The 22,184-nt window shown below is 39.3% G+C and overlaps 1 protein-coding gene across 4 annotated transcripts in view; it reads left to right on the forward strand.

Moving 5' to 3' along the window:
- The window catches only part of ATP10D (ATPase phospholipid transporting 10D (putative)), a 103,508-nt gene that overhangs the window by 41,381 nt on the left and 39,943 nt on the right, over nt 1–22,184 (forward strand). For all 4 annotated transcript variants that reach the window (XM_032334224.1, XM_032334225.1, XM_032334226.1 and 1 more), the window contains 6 exons: nt 509–594; nt 8,582–8,688; nt 8,973–9,104; nt 9,506–9,633; nt 9,752–10,004; nt 18,728–18,966. In XM_032334224.1, coding sequence (XP_032190115.1) covers nt 509–594; nt 8,582–8,688; nt 8,973–9,104; nt 9,506–9,633; nt 9,752–10,004; nt 18,728–18,966 — 945 coding nt within the window. The remainder of the gene's footprint in view (nt 1–508; nt 595–8,581; nt 8,689–8,972; nt 9,105–9,505; nt 9,634–9,751; nt 10,005–18,727; nt 18,967–22,184) is intronic.

The raw sequence follows: 22,184 nt of genomic DNA on the forward strand, positions 1-22,184 counted from the left end.
AAAGAATAACAACAGAGTATCTTCAGCTTTTCAGTGCTTTCTGTGTAAGAGAATGTTTGCTATAGGAGTAGAAGGTCTCCTTTGCAGAGTCCTGCGTGGATTCCAGTGTATGATTCAGACCTTCTTATTACCAGTAGATGCCTATGAATGTTCTGGGACCGGCCCAGTCCTACTCAGTCATTTGTGATTATGCCTGTACTTATCTTCATTTTCTTCATTTGGGTAATTCGTGACATAAATTTTGTGGCAAGAATGAATTAGATTTATCTTAAAGAGCTGGTGGGAGGATTAAACACTTAAATATCAATTTTGTAAGATGCTGATGTCCAGCTTATTTTTAAATTTTTAAATAAAAATTTCAGGGATTAAATGTATATGTGCTCAGATTGTTCACATATATGGTTAATGCAAACGAAGTGGTATACATAAAAATGTCATCTTTTTGGCATTGACTTCTTCATGTGTTGTGATTTTACATGTATAAATAGTTACTTATCTTTTTTTTTAGGACTCTGAAGTTGATCCAGAGAAATTCTCCAGTAAGATAGAATGTGAAAGTCCAAATAATGACCTGAACAGATTCCGAGGCTATCTGTGAGTGATACATGACTTACCCACCTTGGTGTGAGTGAAATTGTGTATTGCAATTATATTTAATTAACTCAGTAAAATTCTTGTGTCTGTATATCCAGGTTAAATCACCAAAGGCCATGTGTTTAGCCATCTATTAATTTAGCTTTATCTTAATCGTTTAGTTAAATATTTACTTATGTGTGATTTAAAAACAATAAGAAAATCTTGTTCTTAAAATAATTGTAAAAAGTCTCTGTCAGTAGTGTGAGAATGTTTTCCACAATCTCTGTTGTAAGCCCAAGACTTGGTGTTTGGAAGGAGGTGTCTGGAAAGAACTGGCAATCTAGGTGACAGGATAGTGTCCTCCTGCAGAATTAGAGTACCAGGTGGATATTTCTGGTTGGCAAAAGTTAGCCAAGGATTTGGAACATGGATAAGAAAAAGTATGGGAAGTCACAACAGTGTTCATTTTTAAGACATCTCGTGGCATGTATGTCCCTTGTATGCTAGAATTTGAGGTCTTACCTAATTTCAGCATAGCTTTGGCTACTTAAGTGCTTTATGCCTTGAACCAAGTTATTTACTCTTTTCAAGCTTCAGTTTACTGAGAGGAAAGAATTTAAGAGGAGACAATTAGACCTGCTTCATAGTGGTGATCTTAAGAGAAAATGGTAGAGAAAATTTCCAACACCAGAGTTACCCTGATTCCAAAGCAGACAAAGACATTTAAAGAAAGACCAGTATTCTGCATGAACATAGATGTAGAAATTCTGCACAAAATTATAGCAAATCGAACCCCACAATGTCAAAAGGATAACACATTGTTACCCAGTGGGACTTACTCCAAAAATGCAGGGTTGATTTAATACTAGAAAATCACGTGATGTAATCTACCATATTAATAAACCATAATTAACAAATTGAAAAAGAAAGACCCCTTTTCTGATCATCTCATGGATGTAGACAAAGCATTTGACAAAATCTAACTTCCATTCTTGCAAACTGGAAATAGAAAGGAACTTTCTCAATCTGATAAAGGCATCTATGAAGAACCTACAGTTAGAGTCATTCTTAATGGTGCAAGACTAAAGGCTTTTAAATGTTTTTCCCCTTAAATCAGGAGGAAGACATGGATATTTACTCTTACCACTTTTATTCAAGATTGCACAGCTGGTTCTAGCTGGTGCAGTCAGGCAAGAAAAGGCAATAAAAGCTATCAAATAAGAAAGAAATAAAACTGCCTTTTATTTATAGATGGTTTTATGTTCTTTGTGGAAAATCTGATAAAATGTATAAGAATTTAATAAATGAATTTAGGGGTGCCTGGGTGGCTCAGTGGGTTAAAGCCTCTGCCTTCCACTCAGGTTATGATCCCACGGTCTTGGGATCTAGCCCCACATCAGCAGGGAGCCTGCTTCTGCTATCCCCTCTCTCTGTCTGCCTCTCTGCCTGCTTGTGATCTCTATCAAATAAATAAATAAAATGTTAAAAAAAAAGTAAGTGAATTTAACAGTGTTGTAGGAAACATCAACATATAGAAATCAATTGTATTTCTAAATATTAGCAATAAGCAACCATATATTGAAATTTTTCAAAATACAACTTATAATAGCATCAGAAAAAATGAAATACCCGAGGATAATTCTGACAAAAGATGTGAAAGACCTGCACCCTCAAAACCACGGAACATTGCTGGGAGAAATTAAAGACCTAAATAGTTGGAAAGATGTATGTTGTTCATGGGTTGAAAGACTCAATATTCTTAGGGTGTCAGTTTGTCTCTAAATTGATCTGTAGATTTAGTGTAATCCCAGTCAAAATCCCAACATGGTTTTGGGGTGTTTTTTGTTGTTGTTGTGTATTTTGGTCTTTTTTTTTTTAAAAGAAGGGCAAAAGACATGAACAGACACTTCTCCAAAGGAAGCATACAAATGGCTAACAGACACATGAAAAAGTGTTCAACATCAGGGAAATTCAAATCAAAACCACATTAAGATACCACCTTATACCAGCTACAATGGCAAAAATTAACAAGGCAGGAAACAACAAATGTTGGAGAGGACGTAGAGAAAGGGGAACCCTGTTGGTGGGAATGCAAGTTGGTGCAGCCACTTTGGAAAACAGTATCGAGGTTCCTCAAAAAGATAAAAATGAGCAGCCCTATGACCCAGCAATTGCGCTACTGGGTATTTACCCCAAGGATATAGATGTAATGAAAAGGGGCACATGCCCCCTAATTTCTTAGCAGCAATGTCCACAATAGGCAAACCGTGGAAGGAGCCAAGATGCCCTTCAACAGATGAATGGTTAAAGAAGATGTGGTCCATATATACAATGGAATATTACTCAGCCCTCAGGAAGGACGAATACCTATCATTTGCATGGACATGGATGGAACTGGAGGGGATTATGCAAAATGAAATAAGACAAGCAGAGAAAGCCAATTATATAGTTTCACTTATGTGTGGAACATATGGAATAGCATGGAGGACATTAGGAAGGGAAAAATGAAGGGGGCGGGGAACCAGAGAAGAAGATGAATCATGAGGGACTGTGGACACTGGGAAACAAACCGGGGGTTTCAGAGGGGAGAAAGGTGGGGGGGATGGTTTAGCCCAGAGATGGGTATTAAGGAGGGGACGGATTGCAAGGAGCCCTGGATGTTGTATATAAACAATGAATCATGGAGCACTACTTCAGAAACTAATGAAGTGCTATATGGTGACTAACATCACATAAAAAATAGAAGTAAAAATTAAAGAAATCAACAAGTTTATTCTGAAAATTTATATGGGGATGCAAAGGACCTATGTTAACGTAAAACAACTTTGAAAAGAACAGAGTGGGAGGGCTAACACCACCTGATTTCAAGGCTTCTTATAAAGGTACAGTAATTAAGTTAGTGTCGTTTTGGCATAAAGACAGACCAGTAGATCAGAAGACATTGGAAGAGTATAGAGTCTAGAAATTGATCCACACATTTACAGGCAACTGGTTTTTGTTATCCATTAATGTGCCTTTGACAAATGTACACAAGCAATTTAGTAAAGAAAGATTACTGTTTTCAGCAAATGATGCTGTAACAATTGGATGTCCACATTATAACAAATAAACTTCAAGCCCTACCTCTCAACCGTGTAAAAAAACTTAACCAAAAATGGAGCCTATGGTTAAATGTAACCCTGCTTACACAAAGAGAGACATAAGGGATATCTTTGAAACCTTAGATTAGGCAAAGATTTTTTGGATACAAGACCCAAACTGCAATACAGAAAAGGACAAAAAATACAAAAAAAGAACTTCATCAAAATTACAACTGCCATCAAAATTACAACTGCTTTCTCTTCAATGACACTGTTAAGAGGAGAATATTCGTAACGCATGCATCAGATGTAAGACTTGTGTTCAGAATATGTAAAGACATCTCAAAACTAAGTAATAAGAAAACAAACACTACAGTCTTTTAAATGGTTAAAAAAAGTTTGAACAGACACTTCACTAGAAAAGCTATGTAGATGACAAATAGCTATGTGAAAAGATACATGTTAAAACCACAAGACTACAACTGCTACAGTTAAAAAGACCCAAGTGTAGAAGCACTGGTGAGTGTGTAGAGGATCCAGAACACCCATATACCACTTGTGGGACCATATAAAGTACAATATACCACTTGTGGGACCATATAAAGTACACTTTAAAAAACAATTTAGAAGTTTCTTAAAAAGTTAAACATGTGCCCACTGTTCGATCTGGCCGTTCCACTTCTAGGGAGTTAGCTAAGAGAAAATAAAACATTTCTTCATACAAAAACCTGCACACAAATATTCATAGCAGCTTTATTTGTGAGAGTCCAGAACTGGAAACAACCCAAATGCCCATCAGCAGGTGCATGGATAAACGAATTGGATATCCATACCATGTAATACTACTCAGCAAAAAGGAATTCACTGGTGATACAGGCAACAGCATGGGTACATCTCAGAATATCACGCTCATCCGTGAAAGAAGCCAGGTGGAAAAGAATATATACTATGTGATTTGATTTATATAATTTCTTAAAAATAAAAGCTAATTTATAGTGATGGGAAGCAGATGAGTGAGAGAGCGTCTTAACCAAATTTCTGAAACTGGAGTCTGGTCTACCTTGTCAGCTTCTTTCTTCACGTCGGACATGATTTTTTTCTTACAAGACACATTGGAACATCATTTGCTGTTGTGGGTACTCAGTCTTGCCACAGAGCCCTTACCTAGTTCTAGGGCCTCAGTAACCTCCTGACTCTCCAGTTATCACTTGACTCCAGATTCCCTAATGCCGTGTTTGCCTGCGCTTTGTTTTTTCCATTCCCGGTGGGCTTCTCTGATATCGATCTATTTCAGGTGTGGTGCCTTACTTTCTGATTAGCATGGTCTGACCACTGGACTTGCCTTCCTCTTGGAATCTACATCCAAAAGATGGCTCCCTGTTTCCTCTCCCTCCCTCAGTGATTGGACTTCCCTGGGTCTGCTCTGTTAACACCTCAATTGAGAGCTGGCTTCTGCAACGTGCAGGGAAGCATTGAATGAGTCAGCCCAGGTAGATACAATGATTTTATGTGGAATTATTTTTATCTACCAGACTAGCTTCTTATCCCTTACCTGCTCTGTGGTCTGTTTTCTAAAATCAACCAAAATTGAGATGCTCGCTTTCATAGGGTGACTTTTCTAGTCTTACTTCCAGGCAGAACTGACATTCTCCCTATTTGTGCCCACAGTTATACTGAATATCAGATTTCTGTCGTAATAATATCTATAATAATTGTATTACACTTACATATTTCTTTTTTTTTTAAGCCTCGCTCCCCCCCTTTTTTTTTTTAAGATTTTATTTATTTATTTGACAGATCACAAGTAGGCGGAGAGGCAGGCAGAGAGAGAAGGGGAAGTAGGCTCCCTGCTGAGCAGAGAGCCTGATGCGGGGCTCAATCCCAGGACCCTGAGATCATGACCTGAGCCGAAGGCAGTGGCTTAATCCACTGAGCCACCCAGGCGCCCCACACTTACATATTTCTTTATCAGTCGCCTCCCCTTCGACCACAAGGAACCAAGACTGTGTGTGGTTGTCTGTCCCCAGCATCTGAGTGGGAGTGCTGGGCATGTGGCAGATGTAACCTAGCTTCTTCAATGGATGAGAGCTCTGTGTGGACAGTCCGTGCTTCATATAGAGTCCAAAGGTCCCACATCATTAGTGCCAAATATATACCTATCAAGGGCAGGACCTGTTTAATGCCGGGCAGACACAGCTAGGATGGGAGTTAGGCTTTGATCTAATGACAGTAACCTAGAGTGCTGTAATGGTGAAAAATAAAGATCCTGGGGTGGGGGGGGGGAATCTAAAATCTTACCGAGAAACTTTGGAAATGCTTGTGTATGTTAAATAGGTTCGAAGTTTCTGGGGATAGTGAATCCTAGATTGATGAGGATTGTGTGGTCCTTGCCTGGGAATACTACATGAAATGTGAATGTTGGGACTTAAATTCTTCATCTGTAAAACCAGCAAGTAGAATTAAATTAAGCCCAAGGACACTACTGACCCTCACTGTGACTCTGTGGTTGTCTGTACATAAAACCACATACACGAAAGAATGTAAACATCTCTTAAATAAGATGTTTACAAATTACAGGAGTGAAGGGACAAATCAATTTTCTTTGTCGTTTGTGGTATGAAACCTTCTTTGAAGAGTTATTTTTTTTTCCTTGCAATTCCAGATAACAATTTTCCTATATGTAAGAAAAAAGAAACAACTTAATGACTGAAGTATATTGCTTAGAAAACAGTCTAATTTTAATGCTGAAATTAAGAGGGCATTTTCAAAATAGGTGAAATACATTACTTTTTGCTTATTTAAGAAAAATTCCAGTTATTTTTCAATTTTTGCCACTATTATAACTTAATCAACTAATTACTTTGATAATTTTTAAATTGTTTATTGCAGAACATTTCAAGCATGCAGAAACTGGAAGAAAAAATATAATGAACACCCAAAGGCTCTCACCCAGTTTTAACTATTTCATAATTTTGCCAACTTTGTTTTAATTATCTTCCTATTTCTTCCCTCTTTGCATTTCATTGTAAATACTTCACTATGAATACATAGCAGTAAAGGACCAGAACCATAACATCATTATCACACCTAACTACATAAAGAATAATTTCTTGTTATCATTTAATATTTAGTTTTTGTTCAGACTTTTCCAGTTATCTCAAAAATTTTTTTGTTGATATTCTAGATATCAAAATTTTTTGTTAGATATCCTAACCAGGATCCGAACAAGGTCTGCCCATTTCATTTAATGGTTGACATGTCTCTAAATTTTTCCTCCCAAGAAATTAGGCCAGTTAGCCTGTAGAATGTATCCCTTTCTAGACTGAGCTGCTTGCCTTCTTCCTGAGTTGAGTCCTCCCTGCTTCTCCCTGTGCCCCCTTGCCGTCCATTTTTTGAATAAGCCAGGTCATTTCGCCTGCGGTTTACTGCACTTAGATTTTGCAGACTGCATCCTTGTGGTGGTGGTGAACCTTGTTTTCCGGCCCTCTGACTTCCTGTAAACTGTCTAGGAGCACTTTCTTTCTTTCCTTTTTCTTTTTCTTTTTTTTAAATTTAATTTTATTTTTTCGGTGTTTATTCATTGTTTATGCACCACACCCACTGCTCCATGCAATACGTGCCCTCCTTAATACCCACCATTAGGTTCACCCAACTTCCCACCTTCCTCCCCTCCAAAACCCTCAGTTTGTTTCTCAGAGTCCACAGTCTCTCATGGTTCATCTTCCCCTCTGATTTTCCCCAACTCCCTTCTCCTGTCCTCCTTCTAATGCCCGCTGTGTTATTCCTTACGCTCCACAAGTAAGTGAAACCATATGAAAACTGACTCTCTCTGCTTGACTTATTTCACTCAGCATAATCTACTCCCGTCCCATCCATGTTGATACAAAAGTTGGGTATTTGTCCTTTCTGGTGGAAGCATAATACTCCATTGTATGTATGGACCACATCTTCTTTGTCCATTCATCTGTTGAAGGGCCTCTTGTCTCTTTCCAGTTTGGCAACTGTGGCCATTGCTGCTATGAACATTGGGGTACAGATGGCCCTTCTTTTCACTACATCTGAATCTGGGGTAAATACCCAGTAGTGCAATTGCTGGGTCATAGGGAAGCTCTATTTTTAATTTCTTAAGGAATCTCCACACTGTTTTCCAAAGTGGCTGCACCAATTTGCATTCCCACCAACAGTGTCAGAGGGTTCCAGGGGCACTTTCAAATCTGATACAAGAAATAGTTTCTATTTCTACAGAGGTAGACGTAGATATATACATATACATGCACGCAGGAAATATTGCATACAATTTCAAAGTCTTCACAGATCTCTTGATGCCATAGTCTGTAGGTTGATTTTCTGTTACAGAGGCTTGATTAGGACCCTTTGGAGACATCTGTTCCATACTATATGGAGGCCTGTGATGTCCCTTGTCTCATTGGTAGTTCTGTTAAGATTGGTGTTCTCTATCTTATCCTTTCATTATAAAACTCCTCATCAGTCTGTCACCTAATGATTTTAGCAGCACAGGTTACCATGGCCTAGAACAATCCTTGATTCCATCCAGGTCGAAAATGGTAATTTCCTAATCGTATCAAGAACTTTATCCTTGTCTGTTACTAAGTTACCTGAAATACAGTTTGTACTTGAGTAACAGTTACTTATTTGGAATATTTCTGAGTTTTTGTAAAAGTTGACAATCGGTGAAGAATGGAAAACAATGGTAATTGAAACTTTTTGCATCTTTCTCTGAGCCAAAGCAAAATAACAAGACAAATGGCCCAGAGATTTGAAACCTTTCTTGTGAACTGCTTGACAGAATACTTACAGTCAAAAAACCTCAAAATCCATGATTTTTATTTTTGCATCCCCATGTTTGCTATTTATTTCCCCCCCAGTTTTACTATGTAAAAATGAATCTCTGTGCTCTCTTATAGAGAACATTCCAACAAAGAACGCGTGGGTCTCAGTAAAGAAAATTTACTACTTAGAGGATGCACCATTAGAAACACAGAGGCCGTGGCGGGCATTGTAGTTTACGCAGGTTAGTGACACTCCTCATTTTCACAGTTGTCTCCTCTGTGTTTTTCTTCAAGTTAACATTTTCCGTTCATTCAGAACGCAGTCTACAAAAGCAGAAAGGAAATTTTGTCTTGATAAGCTTAATCCTTGGTCTCTGTTTTTCTAAATGGATCGCAAAAGCAAACTAAATTAGCAAAATATATCATGCAACTACTCTTTGTTAAATCATCTGTCACAGAGACTTAAAAACATGATACTTGCTATCTGGCTTTAATTTGCATATTTTCTGACATGTTACCTGTGTAGGCCATGAAACCAAAGCAATGCTGAACAACAGTGGTCCAAGGTATAAGCGCAGCAAATTAGAAAGAAGAGCAAATACAGATGTCCTCTGGTGTGTCCTACTTTTGGTTGTGATGTGTTTAACTGGTGCATTGGGTAGGTAAAATAAGAGTTTTGTATACTGACCTCTTTTCAGCAAGATCTTTATTTGAAGGTATTTTATTTTCAAAATATTTATGAATATTTGACTTCTGCAAAGGAGATTTTTATTGCCAATAATAGTTTCCCTCACATCTCCTATCTTTCTCATTCTGTGATCTGAAAGGCATTAATGTTGATGATAGCCAGTTACATGTGGCCACAGTAGGAAAGGGACCTGGGAAGAGATTTGAAGAGAGACCGAGACAGGAGAATGTGGAGCCTTTTGCTTTTCATTTTGTTTTCAGAAATAAGCAATTGGTGTTCATCCAAAATAAATACTCTTATTTAGGAATGAAGTTCTATATTTACATAATACATATGTACTATCCTTTTCATGTCTGTGTGTTTTTTGAAAGGTCATGGAATCTGGTTGAGTAGATATGAAAACATAATGTTTTTTAATATCCCTGAGCCTGACGGACATGTCATATCACCAGTGTTGGCAGGATTCTATATGTTTTGGACCATGATCATTTTGTTACAGGTAATTTCTGTTGAGCTCATCATAGAATTTTAAGATCTTTGTTACTTACCCAACTATATTTGGTTTCTCAAACTTCCTTTTCCCTCTAACATTGTTTAAATTATTTGGTTCCTCTTAGGTCTTGATTCCCATTTCACTCTATGTTTCCATTGAAATCGTGAAGCTCGGACAAATATATTTTATTCAAAGTGATGTGGATTTCTACAATGAGAAAATGGATTCTACTGTTCAGTGCCGAGCCCTCAACATCACCGAGGATCTTGGACAGATTCAGTATCTCTTTTCTGATAAGACAGGAACTCTTACTGAGAATAAGATGGTTTTCCGAAGATGTAGTGTGGCAGGCTTCGATTACTGCCATGAAGAAAATGGTGAGTGTTGGGTTTCTGTGAAAACCAACCCTAAGATTGGTCGTTTTTGGCACCCAGTTAAAGCTTTGATAGTTCTAGCATATGGGTGCTATACTTCATCAAAAGAGGCATTAAGCTTCATTGTGCTTTCAAAAGCTAGTAGGTCAGAGTCAAGGGGTCTACTGCCATAGTTTCTTCAAAAGGGAGGAAAATCCTACTAATAGCAGTAGGAGGTGGGAGATGAGGTACAGTGAGAATAGAGTATTATAGATACTTTGAGAATCTAATGAAACTATGACCATCTCCCTAAGAAATATTTTGAATCTAATAAAACAACTGAATCTCCATAAGAAATATTTTGAAAATAATTCCAGAGGGAGGGGTACATCTTCTCCCTAACCCATCACATCTTCGTTTAGCCATAGATATCCATCGATTCTTGGTTAAGAACACATAGTTTAAGAATAAATATAATGAGCTAAACTTCTGAGGCTAAGTAAATAATACAAATGGCAAACTTTCTTTAAAGAACTGAACTACATTAATTTTGTTATTTATAAAAGTAATATGCACTCCTATGAAAATAGTTCTGAGAACTGCCCATAACTAATTAAAAACCTTACTCTCTAGAGGTTAACCACCATTAACAATTTGATGAACATATAACTCCATATTCTTTTATATGTGAACATACATATTTGCACATTCTCCCTTTTATAAGTTAGAACAGTTACATTATTTCTTTTTGCGGTTTGCTTGTTTTATTCAACACTATCTCATGGATTTTTTTTCTGAGTGAGCTCATAACTTAACATTAAGTGCATGGTATTGCACTGTATGTGGTCACACTTACTTTGCTATTGTAACAATACTTTCAGTGAACATACTCAATTATCACTTACTCATTCAACCGAAATTTTGTGAGCGCCTAATCTGTGGTACAAGTCCCTTGATCTCATGTAGCTTTTAGAGTTTAAGGCAAGGAGACATAATTAAAGATTATGATATGTAAAAGAAAATTCATCAAGTAGTATGCATTTTTGTACATACATGTTTGTACATATCTTATTTTTATGAGATACCTTTCTAGAGTGGTATTATTGGCTCCAGAGGAATGCACATATAAAATTTTTATAGATCCTAAAAACTTTACCTCTAAAATATTGTGCTGATTTACATTTCTACCACCCAGAAAAACAATACCCACTTTTCACACCAGCCATAATGGGATGAAGTTACTCTTAATCTGTGTGATTTTTGTCTACTCAGCACTTCATTGCCTTAATTTGTCTCTGATTAGCAATGAGATGCTTAACTTTTTATGTGTTCGTTGGCCTTTTGAATTTCCTTGGTACAGTGATCATTTCCTTTTCCTATTTTGTAGGAAGATTTTATCTATTAAGGCAGGGCTGGCGTTCAGCTCATTGTTCAGTCTAGGTTGTCTGTGGCCACTGTGCATGTTCATTAGGGGGCTTGTATTGAACTGAATGTTAAATAATTTGTCCCTGTGATATTATCCTTCTGTGTGTGATGAGTGTTTTCCTGCTTCTTCATTTATCACTGTATTAGTTTTCTACTGCGAGATAACAAATTATGACAAATTTAGTGACCTTAAACAACACAAATATACTGTCTCATGGCTTTTGTGGGGCTTGGAGCCTGGGTGTTGGATGGTGGCATCCCCCCTCAGGGTCTGTCACCAAGCTGAAATTTAGTGTCTGTTCCAAGTGTCTGAAATTTAGGGACTGTTCCGAGCTCCTAGAGGTGGCCCACTGTTGCTTACCAGATAGCCTCTTCCTAGCGTCCTAGTTTGCTTCCTCAAGGCCGCAGCATAATTTCTAGCTTTGAATTTCTCTGACTTCAGGGAAGTGCTGTCACTCTTCTTTTTACCTCATGAGATCAGATCTACCTAGGATAGTCTTCTTTTAGATTAACTCAGATTCAGCTGGTTAGCTGCTTGGTCACATCTGCAAAATCTTTCCAAGGTTTCCATCTAACATAAGTGAATCACAGAAGCGAAACCCCATAGTACCCAGAAGGTATGTTCCAGTCAGGGGGATCAGAAACTTGGGGGCCATCTTAGAATTCTGTCTAGCATGGTCTCTTAGGGTGTTTCTAACTTGTCAGAATTTTTATGTTTATTAAATCTTGTCAGCTATTATGAATATTAATAAGATTACAAATATTATAATTCCTGTCAGTAGTGTTAAACCTGGCCCAAAATTTTGAAAAATATAACTGTATTTTCTCCTAGATATACATACATACATGCATACATATATGTGTATATATATTTTTAAGATTTTATTCATGGGGGGAGCACTTGCACATGAGTTGGGGCAGGGGTAGATGGAGAGGAAGAATCTTTTTTTTTTTTTAAAGATGGTATTTATTTATTTGTCAGAGAGTGAGAATACAAGCAGGGGGAGCAGCCAGCAGAGCAAGCGGAGGGAGAAGCAGGCTCCATGCTGAGCAGGGAGCCCGATGTGGGACCGTATCCCAGGACCCTGGGATCATGACCTGAGCCAAGGGCAGAGGTTTAACTAACTGAGCCACCCAGGCACCCCTAGGCACATGTATTTTTTAAGCTGGGTTTTGTTACCTGTGATCGCGAGGGATAAAATGTTGAATATTTATTGCATAATCACTGTAGAAATCTAAAAAATAGCTATTCATATTGGATATATTGATACTCTGCGTTGTTTCATCTTCAGTGTATTTTTGTTACAAAAGCAATTTGTAGAAAACTTCAGATAAGCTAAAATAAGAAAATTTAAAAGCCGTCAATAATGCCCACCAGAGTGGACCACGGTTAACACTTTTGTACATTTCTTTTGAGTCTTTTTTGTACACATTAATATATATATATATTTTTAGTGGCATTATGGTGTGCTTTTGTTTTTACAACCATTTTTCTTAAGACTTCCTCATGACCACCTTTCTGTTCTCTTTTCTCTACCTTAGGCAGAGAAGGTACCAAGTGACTGAAAATCCTACACTACCCTGACTGAACTGTGCACCATGGGTGTTGCACTTCTAGAGGCTATGCTATATTGCACTATAATAATTGCCAACATGTATATAAATAATCCACCTCAGTGTAGCTGAACTTTCACACCCATTTGTGAGATTTGTGTCCTCCATAATGTTTGACTCTAGATCCCTGTTTTGAAGAAGTATCTTATAGTAGTAATGTTTCACAAAATGTACAGTGGAAAGCACTGCCTTGTTTTTTGTATTAGGAGTATTTAAGAGGGCTAGTACCACCCTTTCCTATCCCAGTCCCTGAGATGGGAGTCCCCACATTTGGCTCAGCAAGTGTGTCTCCTCTGTAGCCCCTTAGGCAGAGAAGGTACCAAGTGACTGAAAATCCTATGGTACCCTGACTGAACTGTTTGTGCTCCATGGGTGTTGCACTCCTTCTTGAAGGTTCCAGCTTTGCCTGGGAGCAGATCTCTGCCATAGACACATCCAGAGTCCGGGTCTCCTTTCTGTAATGGCTTAAAAACAAGGACATGTACATACACACTCTGATTGATAAAGGAGGGAATAGTAGGGGTTACTGCTCTCCAGAATTTAATGCTGAGACATACTTTGTTCACTAAAATGAAAGCTAGTTAACTCTTTTTAGGATTTGCGGGCAAAAGATTTGTGTAGGCCATCTTTCCGTAAAGAACATTGTTGCTAGGAAAGAGCCCCGTGCACGTATGCATTTAAACTAAACACATCTGACAACAATTTGATGTTTTAAAACCTTGCAACATAGGGGCACCTGGCTGGCTCAGCTGGAAGAGGGTGTGGCTCTTGATCTCAAGGTCATGAATTTGAGCCCCGCATTTGGTATAGAGATTATGTAAAACAGTAAACTTAAAGAAAAAAAAGTTAAATCAATAAACTTAAATAAAATAAAATTAAAAAAAAATTGCAACTTAGAAATTTGGTCCATGGACTCAGCAGCAAAGATATTTCTTTAAAAGATTACTGAAAGAGGTTGTCTTTTTTAAAATAATTTTTTAGTGTAGAATATTATTAGATTTCCAGATGCTATTAAGGGTTCGTTGTGCCCCCCATCCAGTTTCCTTTGTTGTTAATCTTATATTAGTCGTATAATACATTTATATTATATTAGTCATAAAATACATTTGTCATAAGTAATGAGATACTGTTGACATGGCATTATTAACTGAAATCCATACTTCAGTCAGGTTTCTTCATTTTTACCTTATCTTCAAGGATCCCATCCAGGAGACCTTGGGACAGTCACTTAGATTTGACAGCTTTTCAAGCTTTCTGTTTTTGGATGACTCTAGTTCTGAAGGGCGCTATTTAGGGATTTTGTAAAATGTTTCTCACTTTGTTTGTCTAGCGAGTGTCTTTATGATGCACGATTTGTGAATGTGATCTCTACAGTGGTAGCCCCTAGCAGTTTCCAAGAACAAGGATTTTGGAATCCGGCCTCCTGAGTCTGATTCCCATCTTTACTGCCGACAAGCTGAGTGACTCTGGGCAAGTTATCTAATTTCTCTGGGCCTCAATAAAAAGGATCAGTATTATCCATGAAGATAATTCATGAAAAGCCACTTGGAGCATGGCACAGAATAAGTTCTTTATCAGTAAGAGCTGCTATTGTGGTTGTAATTATAGTTCTCAAAATAAATAAATTTATCTTTTGGGGAGCTCATGGTCCAGTGTGGAAGACAGACATGGAAATGTAAAAATATGTGAGTGTCATTAAGATTAAAGTCTGGTGTTCTTGTTGCATACTGTTTTGATTTTTAGCAGTCAGTGTAGGAGGCGAATTTAGCTCTGATCAAGATTTGGAGCCTAGAGGGTATCGGGCAAAGAAATTTTTGGAATGCTGGAAATGCACAGGGAGTTAGTTTAGAAGAAAAGATTTGTGTGTCAAAGATATGTGGATGATACAGTTGGACGAAGCTTAGCTGGGCATGCTGTTTATAACAGGTCAAAGTTGGGATGCTGGAAATGTTTGGGGGATTAGTTCATAGCAAAATGTTTGGCGGATATGGGGGTGATATAGTTGGGAGAAATCCATGAGCATGGTGTGCTGTTCATTTTTGGTTTTGGCCCTTTGGGGAGCACATTGAAAAGTGTATAAACTTTTTGTTCTATAGACTCTTGCTGACTTCTTCCAGATAGCAAATAAATATAAATAACGGGCGATGAACAGGTTATTAGCTATTTGAAGGGTGAGTCAGAAGAGAAGATGAGGGATTCAATAAGAAAGAGAAATAAAGTAGTTGACCTAGAATCTAATCCAATACCTTCCTTGAGTCAAAGGAAAGACTACATACTTTGTATTTTCTCCTTTGAGTTGGAAGGCAAGGATTCCTGCCCCAATCCCATTCATGGAACTAATTAGAACCAGCTTTAAGAGACATATGAAAATCTTCATGATCATTTGGGTAGATTTTGTTGACCAATATGGTAATATGCTTTTCCTTCTCATGCCCAATTGTTGAGAAATTTTCCGAGTCTACAAGTATTACTCCAGTAGCTTTGTTTTCTGAATCAAATTATAACTTTACTGGTCTATTTCCTTCTCATAGTTTTTTACAAAATGATTAAAGATTACCCCATGTGTTCTTCAGTCCTATTTATTGAACAAGTTTGTCCCGTCCTAAGGGCTGAGCTCTCTGGCATTATAGTAATTACACAATTGCATGGTGACTGATTTCCCTAATGATGGCTAGAAGAACTTCCTGTATAGCCCTTATGTTTCTATAGGTTTTGTAATACTGTAATTATTTTATTTATTTTTATTTTTAAAAGATTTTATTTATTTATTTGACAGAGAGAGATCACAAGTAGGCAGAGAGACCGGCAGAGAGAGAGAGAGAGAGAGGGAAGCAGGCTCCCCTTTGAGCAGAGAGCCCAATGCGGGGCTCCATCCCAGGACCCTGAGATCATGATCTGAGCTGAAGGCAGAGGCTTAGCCCACCGAGCCAGCCAGGCGCTCCTGTAATTATTTATTTTAAAAATGGTATCACATACCAGTAAATTTCTTTTGCTGTTCAAGGACGTATCAACCTCAGCACTATGGACATTTTTGGCTGCATTATTCTTCATCATGGGGGTTGTCCTGTGCCTTCTAAGATGTTTAGATGCTTCCTTGCGCTCTGCCCACTGAATGCCAGTAGCACTCCTGCCCAAGTTGTGACAAACGAAGTGCGTAAAGGCATTGTGAAATGTTTGGGGGAATAGAGTCACCCCTTGTTGAGAGTCTCTGAACTAATCTATCATATACCAATGACTGCTAAAGAGATAGAAGTAGTGGATACATGTACTGGCTTTGGAGTCAGGAAAATCGAAATTCATATCCCAGCTCTGCCCCCAACTAGCTATTTAACCATGGTCAGAAGACCGTGTCCCTGGTCAAGGATCTGTCTGGATCTTAGCCTCTTTTAGCTATAAAGTGGAGCAGTGATGGTTTCTACCTGGTAGCATTATGTTTAAGATGAAAAAGGAAGATGTAGACGTTTGTAAAGGAACTTAGACAGACGCCTGATGGAAAGGAGGTCCTCAATAAATGTTAAGTCCCTACCCCACAACTTTCCCTTGATCCCAGATAGAGACTATTAAACAGGATATGCAGATATTCTTTATTTTATAAATTAACTTGCCAAAGCCATACCCTATATTTAGTAACTAGACTTGGCCTGAATACAAACAACTAGCAATTCAACAAGTACATATTTACCGATTGTCCACTCTGTATTCCAGACACTGGTTATCATGATAAACAAGATAGACAAGGACCCTGTTCTCAAAGAGCTTCTATTGGAGAAAATAGATGCAAATAAATTAATTCTGAAATCAAGAAAAAAATGAAAAGTGCTTTCCAGAGAATTAAAATGGGTTGTTATGATACAGAATGATCGAAAGGCACTTTGGATTGGGTAGGGGGGGCAAGGCCTCTCTAATATTTAGATCTTAGATCTAAATACCGTGCTTGAAGTTCAGGTGCAAAAACCTACCAGTGAGAGGCAGCAGCTGGAATAGAGGCCCTCAGGGTAAAACGAGCTTGGCAGTCTTCAAAGTGAGAAGAGGCGGCCAGCGAGGCTGGACCGCGGAGAAGCGTGGAAGAAGAAGGGGCAGGAATGTTCAAGAAGTCAGCTGCGATCAGATCACTTTGAGCTATGGAAGCCAAAATAAGGGAAGTTTTGTGCATGAGTAATCTGCTCTGCTTTATGTTTTAGGAAGATCACTCTAGCTACTGGTTGAGGAATGGAGTGCAAAGGGGCAGGGAGACCAGTGATGAGGCTGTTTGCACTGGCCCAGTTGGGATGTGATAGTGGCTTGGACTAAGGTCATGAAGATGGAGAGAGTTAGAGATATGTGAGATGTATTTTGGATAAATAATAGATAGCTATTGGTGATGTTTTACATATGGGTGCCGGGGAAGACCAGGAGAATCAAGGAGACTCCTAGATTTTTGGCACAAGTAGCTGGATAAATAGTTAGGTCCTGTCTACAAAGACGGGGAAGGCCAGAGGAAGAGTAAGTTTGAGGGAGAAGTGAGGAAGAGTTCTTCTTTGGCCATATCAAATGTCAGATATCTAGTATCTATTTAGTCAACAAATATTTACTGAGTATTAGTAAATACGGCTCTGGGAATATCACATTAACATGTTAATATCATATTAACAAAATAGACAAAACTCTGCCTTTTTGGGAGTTTATATTCTAGTGGATGTTTCAAAAAAATAAAAACAAGATCTATAGTGTTTAGATGGTGTTAAGTACTGCAGTAGGGTTTATAGTAGTGTGTTGTATCTGGCAAGCTTTTGCTGTCAAGGGATGTGGTAAGAGACTTGAGAAAGGTAAGAGAGTGAGCTCTGCGGATATCTGCTTAAAGAGTCCACTAGACATCCAGCTGGAAGTATCAAGTAGAGAGTTATATATAGATATATATAGGAGTCTGGATTCCAATTAGAAATTGGAGTTGAAGTTACAGGTTTGGAAGTCAGGTGCATATGAAATGCTATTTCAAATATAAGGCCAGGTGACATGACCAAGGAAGAGTCTAGAGGTGTAGCAGGGAGAGTTCCTGCAGCAGCCTGGGGTTTGAGGGCTGAAGAGAAGACAGCAGGAGAATCTAAGAAGGAACGGCCATTGAAGTAGGAGGAAGAACAGGTATGCATGGTGTCGGAGAAGCCGAAAGAGCCGTTCAGAGAGAATGGTCAGCTCTGTTGGATGTTACTAAGAGCGCAGATAAGATATGGACGGATTTGGTAATGTGGAGCTCATGGGTGACCTTGCCAGGAGTAGTGTCGGTGGGCAGACAGGGACAGAAAGCCATGAGACTGGTTGAGGAGAGATTGGTGTCAGCATAAGGGGAGAATTGGAAGGGTGAAGTCCTTGAGAAGGCTGGCGGGGTGGGAGACAGATTGCAAATTGAGAAAGCTTGGCAATTGAAACTTTATCAATAGTAGTAGTAATAGTAGTAGTAGCAGTAGTAGTAGTAGTAGTGGTAAAAGCAAGAGTTTGGATACGGGTGTGGAGAGGTTGGTAGATTTGCTGATGGGATAAGAAGGGAGTTGCTTCCTAACTGCTTCTACTTTTCTTAGCAAGGTAGGTTCATTAAGGGAATCTGGAGAGGGGATTTTGGAGGGCAGATTTGGGGAGGAGGTAATGTGTGAGAGCTGTTGAAGTAAATGCCTGACATACTCAACCTGCAAGCGCTTCTTCTCAGGTAAGGTCCCCATGTGATTTTTCTCTTTCAGCCAAGAGGTTGGAGTCCTACCAGGAAGCAATCTCTGAAGATGAAGATTCCACTGACACCCCGGTCGACTCCTTCAGCAATATGGTGAAACCCAGGGCCCCCAGCTGCAGGACGGTTCATAACGGGCCCTTGGGAAGTAAATGCTCGAATCATCTTGCTGGGAGCTGTTCAGCTCTGGGAAGTAGAGAAGGAGCCAGTGAAGTGCCTCACTCCAGACAGGCTGCTTTCAGTAGCCCCATTGTAAGTGTGAATGCGTGACTTGAATTTTGCACATCCGTCATGAATAATGAAAGAACATTCCATAATTGTGACAGAGCCCAACACTGTTGTCTTTCCTACCTGAGAAGAGACTGCGTAATTGCCGTTTAGTGTAATTGCCACACATCATTAGAAATATAAGCAAACACTATTGCAACTTCCTGATTTGTGGGATGATTCAGTGTTGAGAGATAATATATCATTTCTGAAAAAGCCTGGTGTTTCTGATCGGGGCCAGTCATATCTGAGCCTGAAGAAGGCTGCTGGGGTTTAAGGCACTTGGCTCACTCTCAGAGCCCCAAAGCTTGGCAGGGTTGTCTCACAGACAGGGAAGGATGTCTGAATCCCAGGCAAATTCAAGTACCCTCCTAAAGCCTTTTTATCTTTCTGCATTCCTCCCCACATCCTACCACACCTGTGTCCTCTTCCCCTTTCCCAGTCCTCAGGATGATATTTTCTCATATTTCCATTTTAAAGCTCAGCTGGGTGTTGCTTGATTCCCAGAGGGAAGTGTTGAACAGTGTTTAGTCACTTACTGATGAACCCGTTTTGCTGCCAGGAAATAGAGAGCACCATGTGGAAGATAGGAAAGACGGACGATACTTCCACGAAAGAGCTAGAGGTCACAAGTTTTGCCATACTTGACATTGCTTCAGTAAAAATTCAGCTGCCTGATTTCTTCCCTCCACAGTTCATTAATACTTGTGTTTTCCCAAGATGAGAGGATTCCCCAGCCGTGAGACTAGTAACTGGTTGATCTTTAAAATAGGCAGCCTAACAAGAACGAATCTACTTTGGGGGAATCTTTGGGTTTCTGCGTTGAATTTATTGTATGGTTTTCATAGTAGCGATGTGATCTGAGTAGACCCCAGTGAGCTCACTGGTCCTAGAAAGGCCCTGAGGGGACTCTCTTGGCTCTTTTCAAAGTTGCCAGTGAAAATTGCAGCCACGAGGGTGATATTTCAGTACAACTCATTTCATTAATTTCTGTGGCACTAAGATATAAAACCTGGCCTAGTGGATCTTGGACATAGATCAGACCCTTCCAAACATCTAGCCTTAATTTTCCTCCCAACTTCTGAAAGAGAAATAGGGAAAGAATGCATCTAGCCTCTTCTGTGCACTCACTTTAAGGCCATATCAGGAAAAGGGGCATATGTCTGGCTCGGTTAGGAGAGCGTATGACCCTTGATCTCGTGCGGGGTTGTGGGTTCAAGCCCCACATTGGGTGTAGAAATTACTTGAAAGTAAAATCTTTTTTAAAAAGACTATGTCTGGAATAGATATCTATTTTCCTCTCTTTTCACCTATTCCTCTACTAAGCTTTTACATTTTTCAAGGACATGAAGTTACCACCTGTTGACTCATGTTTCCTTGGAAGTAGTAGGGCCTGCTACCCAGAGGGCCTGTGCCCCACCCACGCTGTCTGTTTCCTGATTTAGTCTCATTGTCTTCTTAGAAAAAAATGATATTTCTTAGCCTGTTCTTTCATCGGTACCATTTCCTCCATCCAAAATGTACTCTCCCCTACCGGCAACCTACCTCTGTCTACCAAACCTGATGAAATACTTACTTCTTATAATACTTAGTTCTTACTTCAAATATTCTTCCTTCTTTTTTTTTTTTTATTATACATTTTTTTTTAAATTTGAGGGAGAAAAAAGCCTGCACGCAAGCGGTGGGAAGGCTTGAGAAGGAGGGGGAGAGGAAGAGGGAAGGAATCCCAAGCAGACCCTGCAGAGCCCCACTTAGCACTTGATCTCACAACGCTGAGATCATGACCTGAGCTGAATCCAAGAGTCAGTTGCTTATCGGACTGAGCCCCCCAGGCGCCCCTAAATATTCTTCCTCCGGAAGACTTCTCAGACTCTTCTCAGATCCTGAGCTCTCTGTACACATTCCCTCCCTTTCTTGGTTCTAATTTATTTCTTATTTCTGCCTCTGACATACACCGTTAACTCCTTGAGAGCAAGAACTCTCATCTTGACTCCTCAGCATCCGGTGTAGTGGCTTGTGTGTCCATTCTTGACAAGTAGGTTTTTTGGTTTTGTTTTGTTTTTTAAGATTTTTTTTTTATTAATGAGAGAGAGAGAGTGAGAGAGAGAGAGAGCACACAAGCAAGGGGAGCAGCAGGCAGAGGGAGAAAGAGCAGCAGACTCCCCGCTAAGCAGGGCCGCAATCCCAGGATCCTGGGATCATGGCCCGAGCTGAAGGCAAATGCTTAACTGACTGAGCCACCCAGGTGCCCCTCAAGAAGTAGTTTTGAAGGTTGTTAAATGAAGCTGATGACCACGCTCAGTCTCCCCATTCAGTCCAATTTTTTTTTCTTACTTGCCCTATACTTCAAGGCCATGTGTCATTCTCATTGCGTGGACACACTGGGGTTGTTGTTTGGTTTTTTGTTTTCAAAACCACACCGTTATATATAGGATAAAGAGGTAGGTGTTCCTTGAGATACGAGATCCTTTCACTTTTGCTCTAGACAAGTTCATTTTACCCTTTTTGTAGACTGAGATTATTTTGAGAAAGCTATCAATTCTTTGTCCTGAAAAATTAGCATCTCTAAAAATTTTGCATACAATTGCAGAAGCCTGTCTGTGGAGCCCAGGTTAAGAATACAAAACAAGGAATCACACGGAGGACATTAGGAGAAGGGGGAAATGAAGGGGGAGAAATTGGAGGGGGAGATGAACCATGAGAGACTATGGACTCTGGGAAGCAAACGGAGGATTTTAGAAGGGACGGAGGTAGGGGATTGGGTTAGCCTGGTGGTGGGCATTAAGGAGCACTGGGTGTTACAGGCAAACAATGAATCATGGAACACAACATCAAAAACTAATGATGTCCTGTATGGTGACTAACACAACATAATTTAAAAAAAGAATCAATTTAATTAAAAAAAGAATACCAACTTGAGAGCACATCGAGTGCCGTGATGTCTAGAAATGGAAGATTGTAAGATGGCACCTTGGACGGGGAGGCGAGTTGAGAGCCAGGGGTGAGGATCCTAGGCAGGGTACCGGCAAAAATATGCCAACCTTTGGGAATTAAAATGCCACTGAGACCTCTGAGTCCTGGGTTCATTTTACCTATTTGAAATAGAAACCTTTTCCTTGTAGGCCAGTGTTTCTGTGCTTCTTTGGTCTTCTCTCTGCTTTCATTCAGTGAGAGCGCTGTTCATTTTGCCTGGGGAGCTGCTA

Source organism: Mustela erminea, chromosome 2 (genome assembly GCF_009829155.1).
Source record: "Mustela erminea isolate mMusErm1 chromosome 2, mMusErm1.Pri, whole genome shotgun sequence".
Taxonomy (NCBI): Eukaryota; Metazoa; Chordata; class Mammalia; order Carnivora; family Mustelidae; genus Mustela; species Mustela erminea.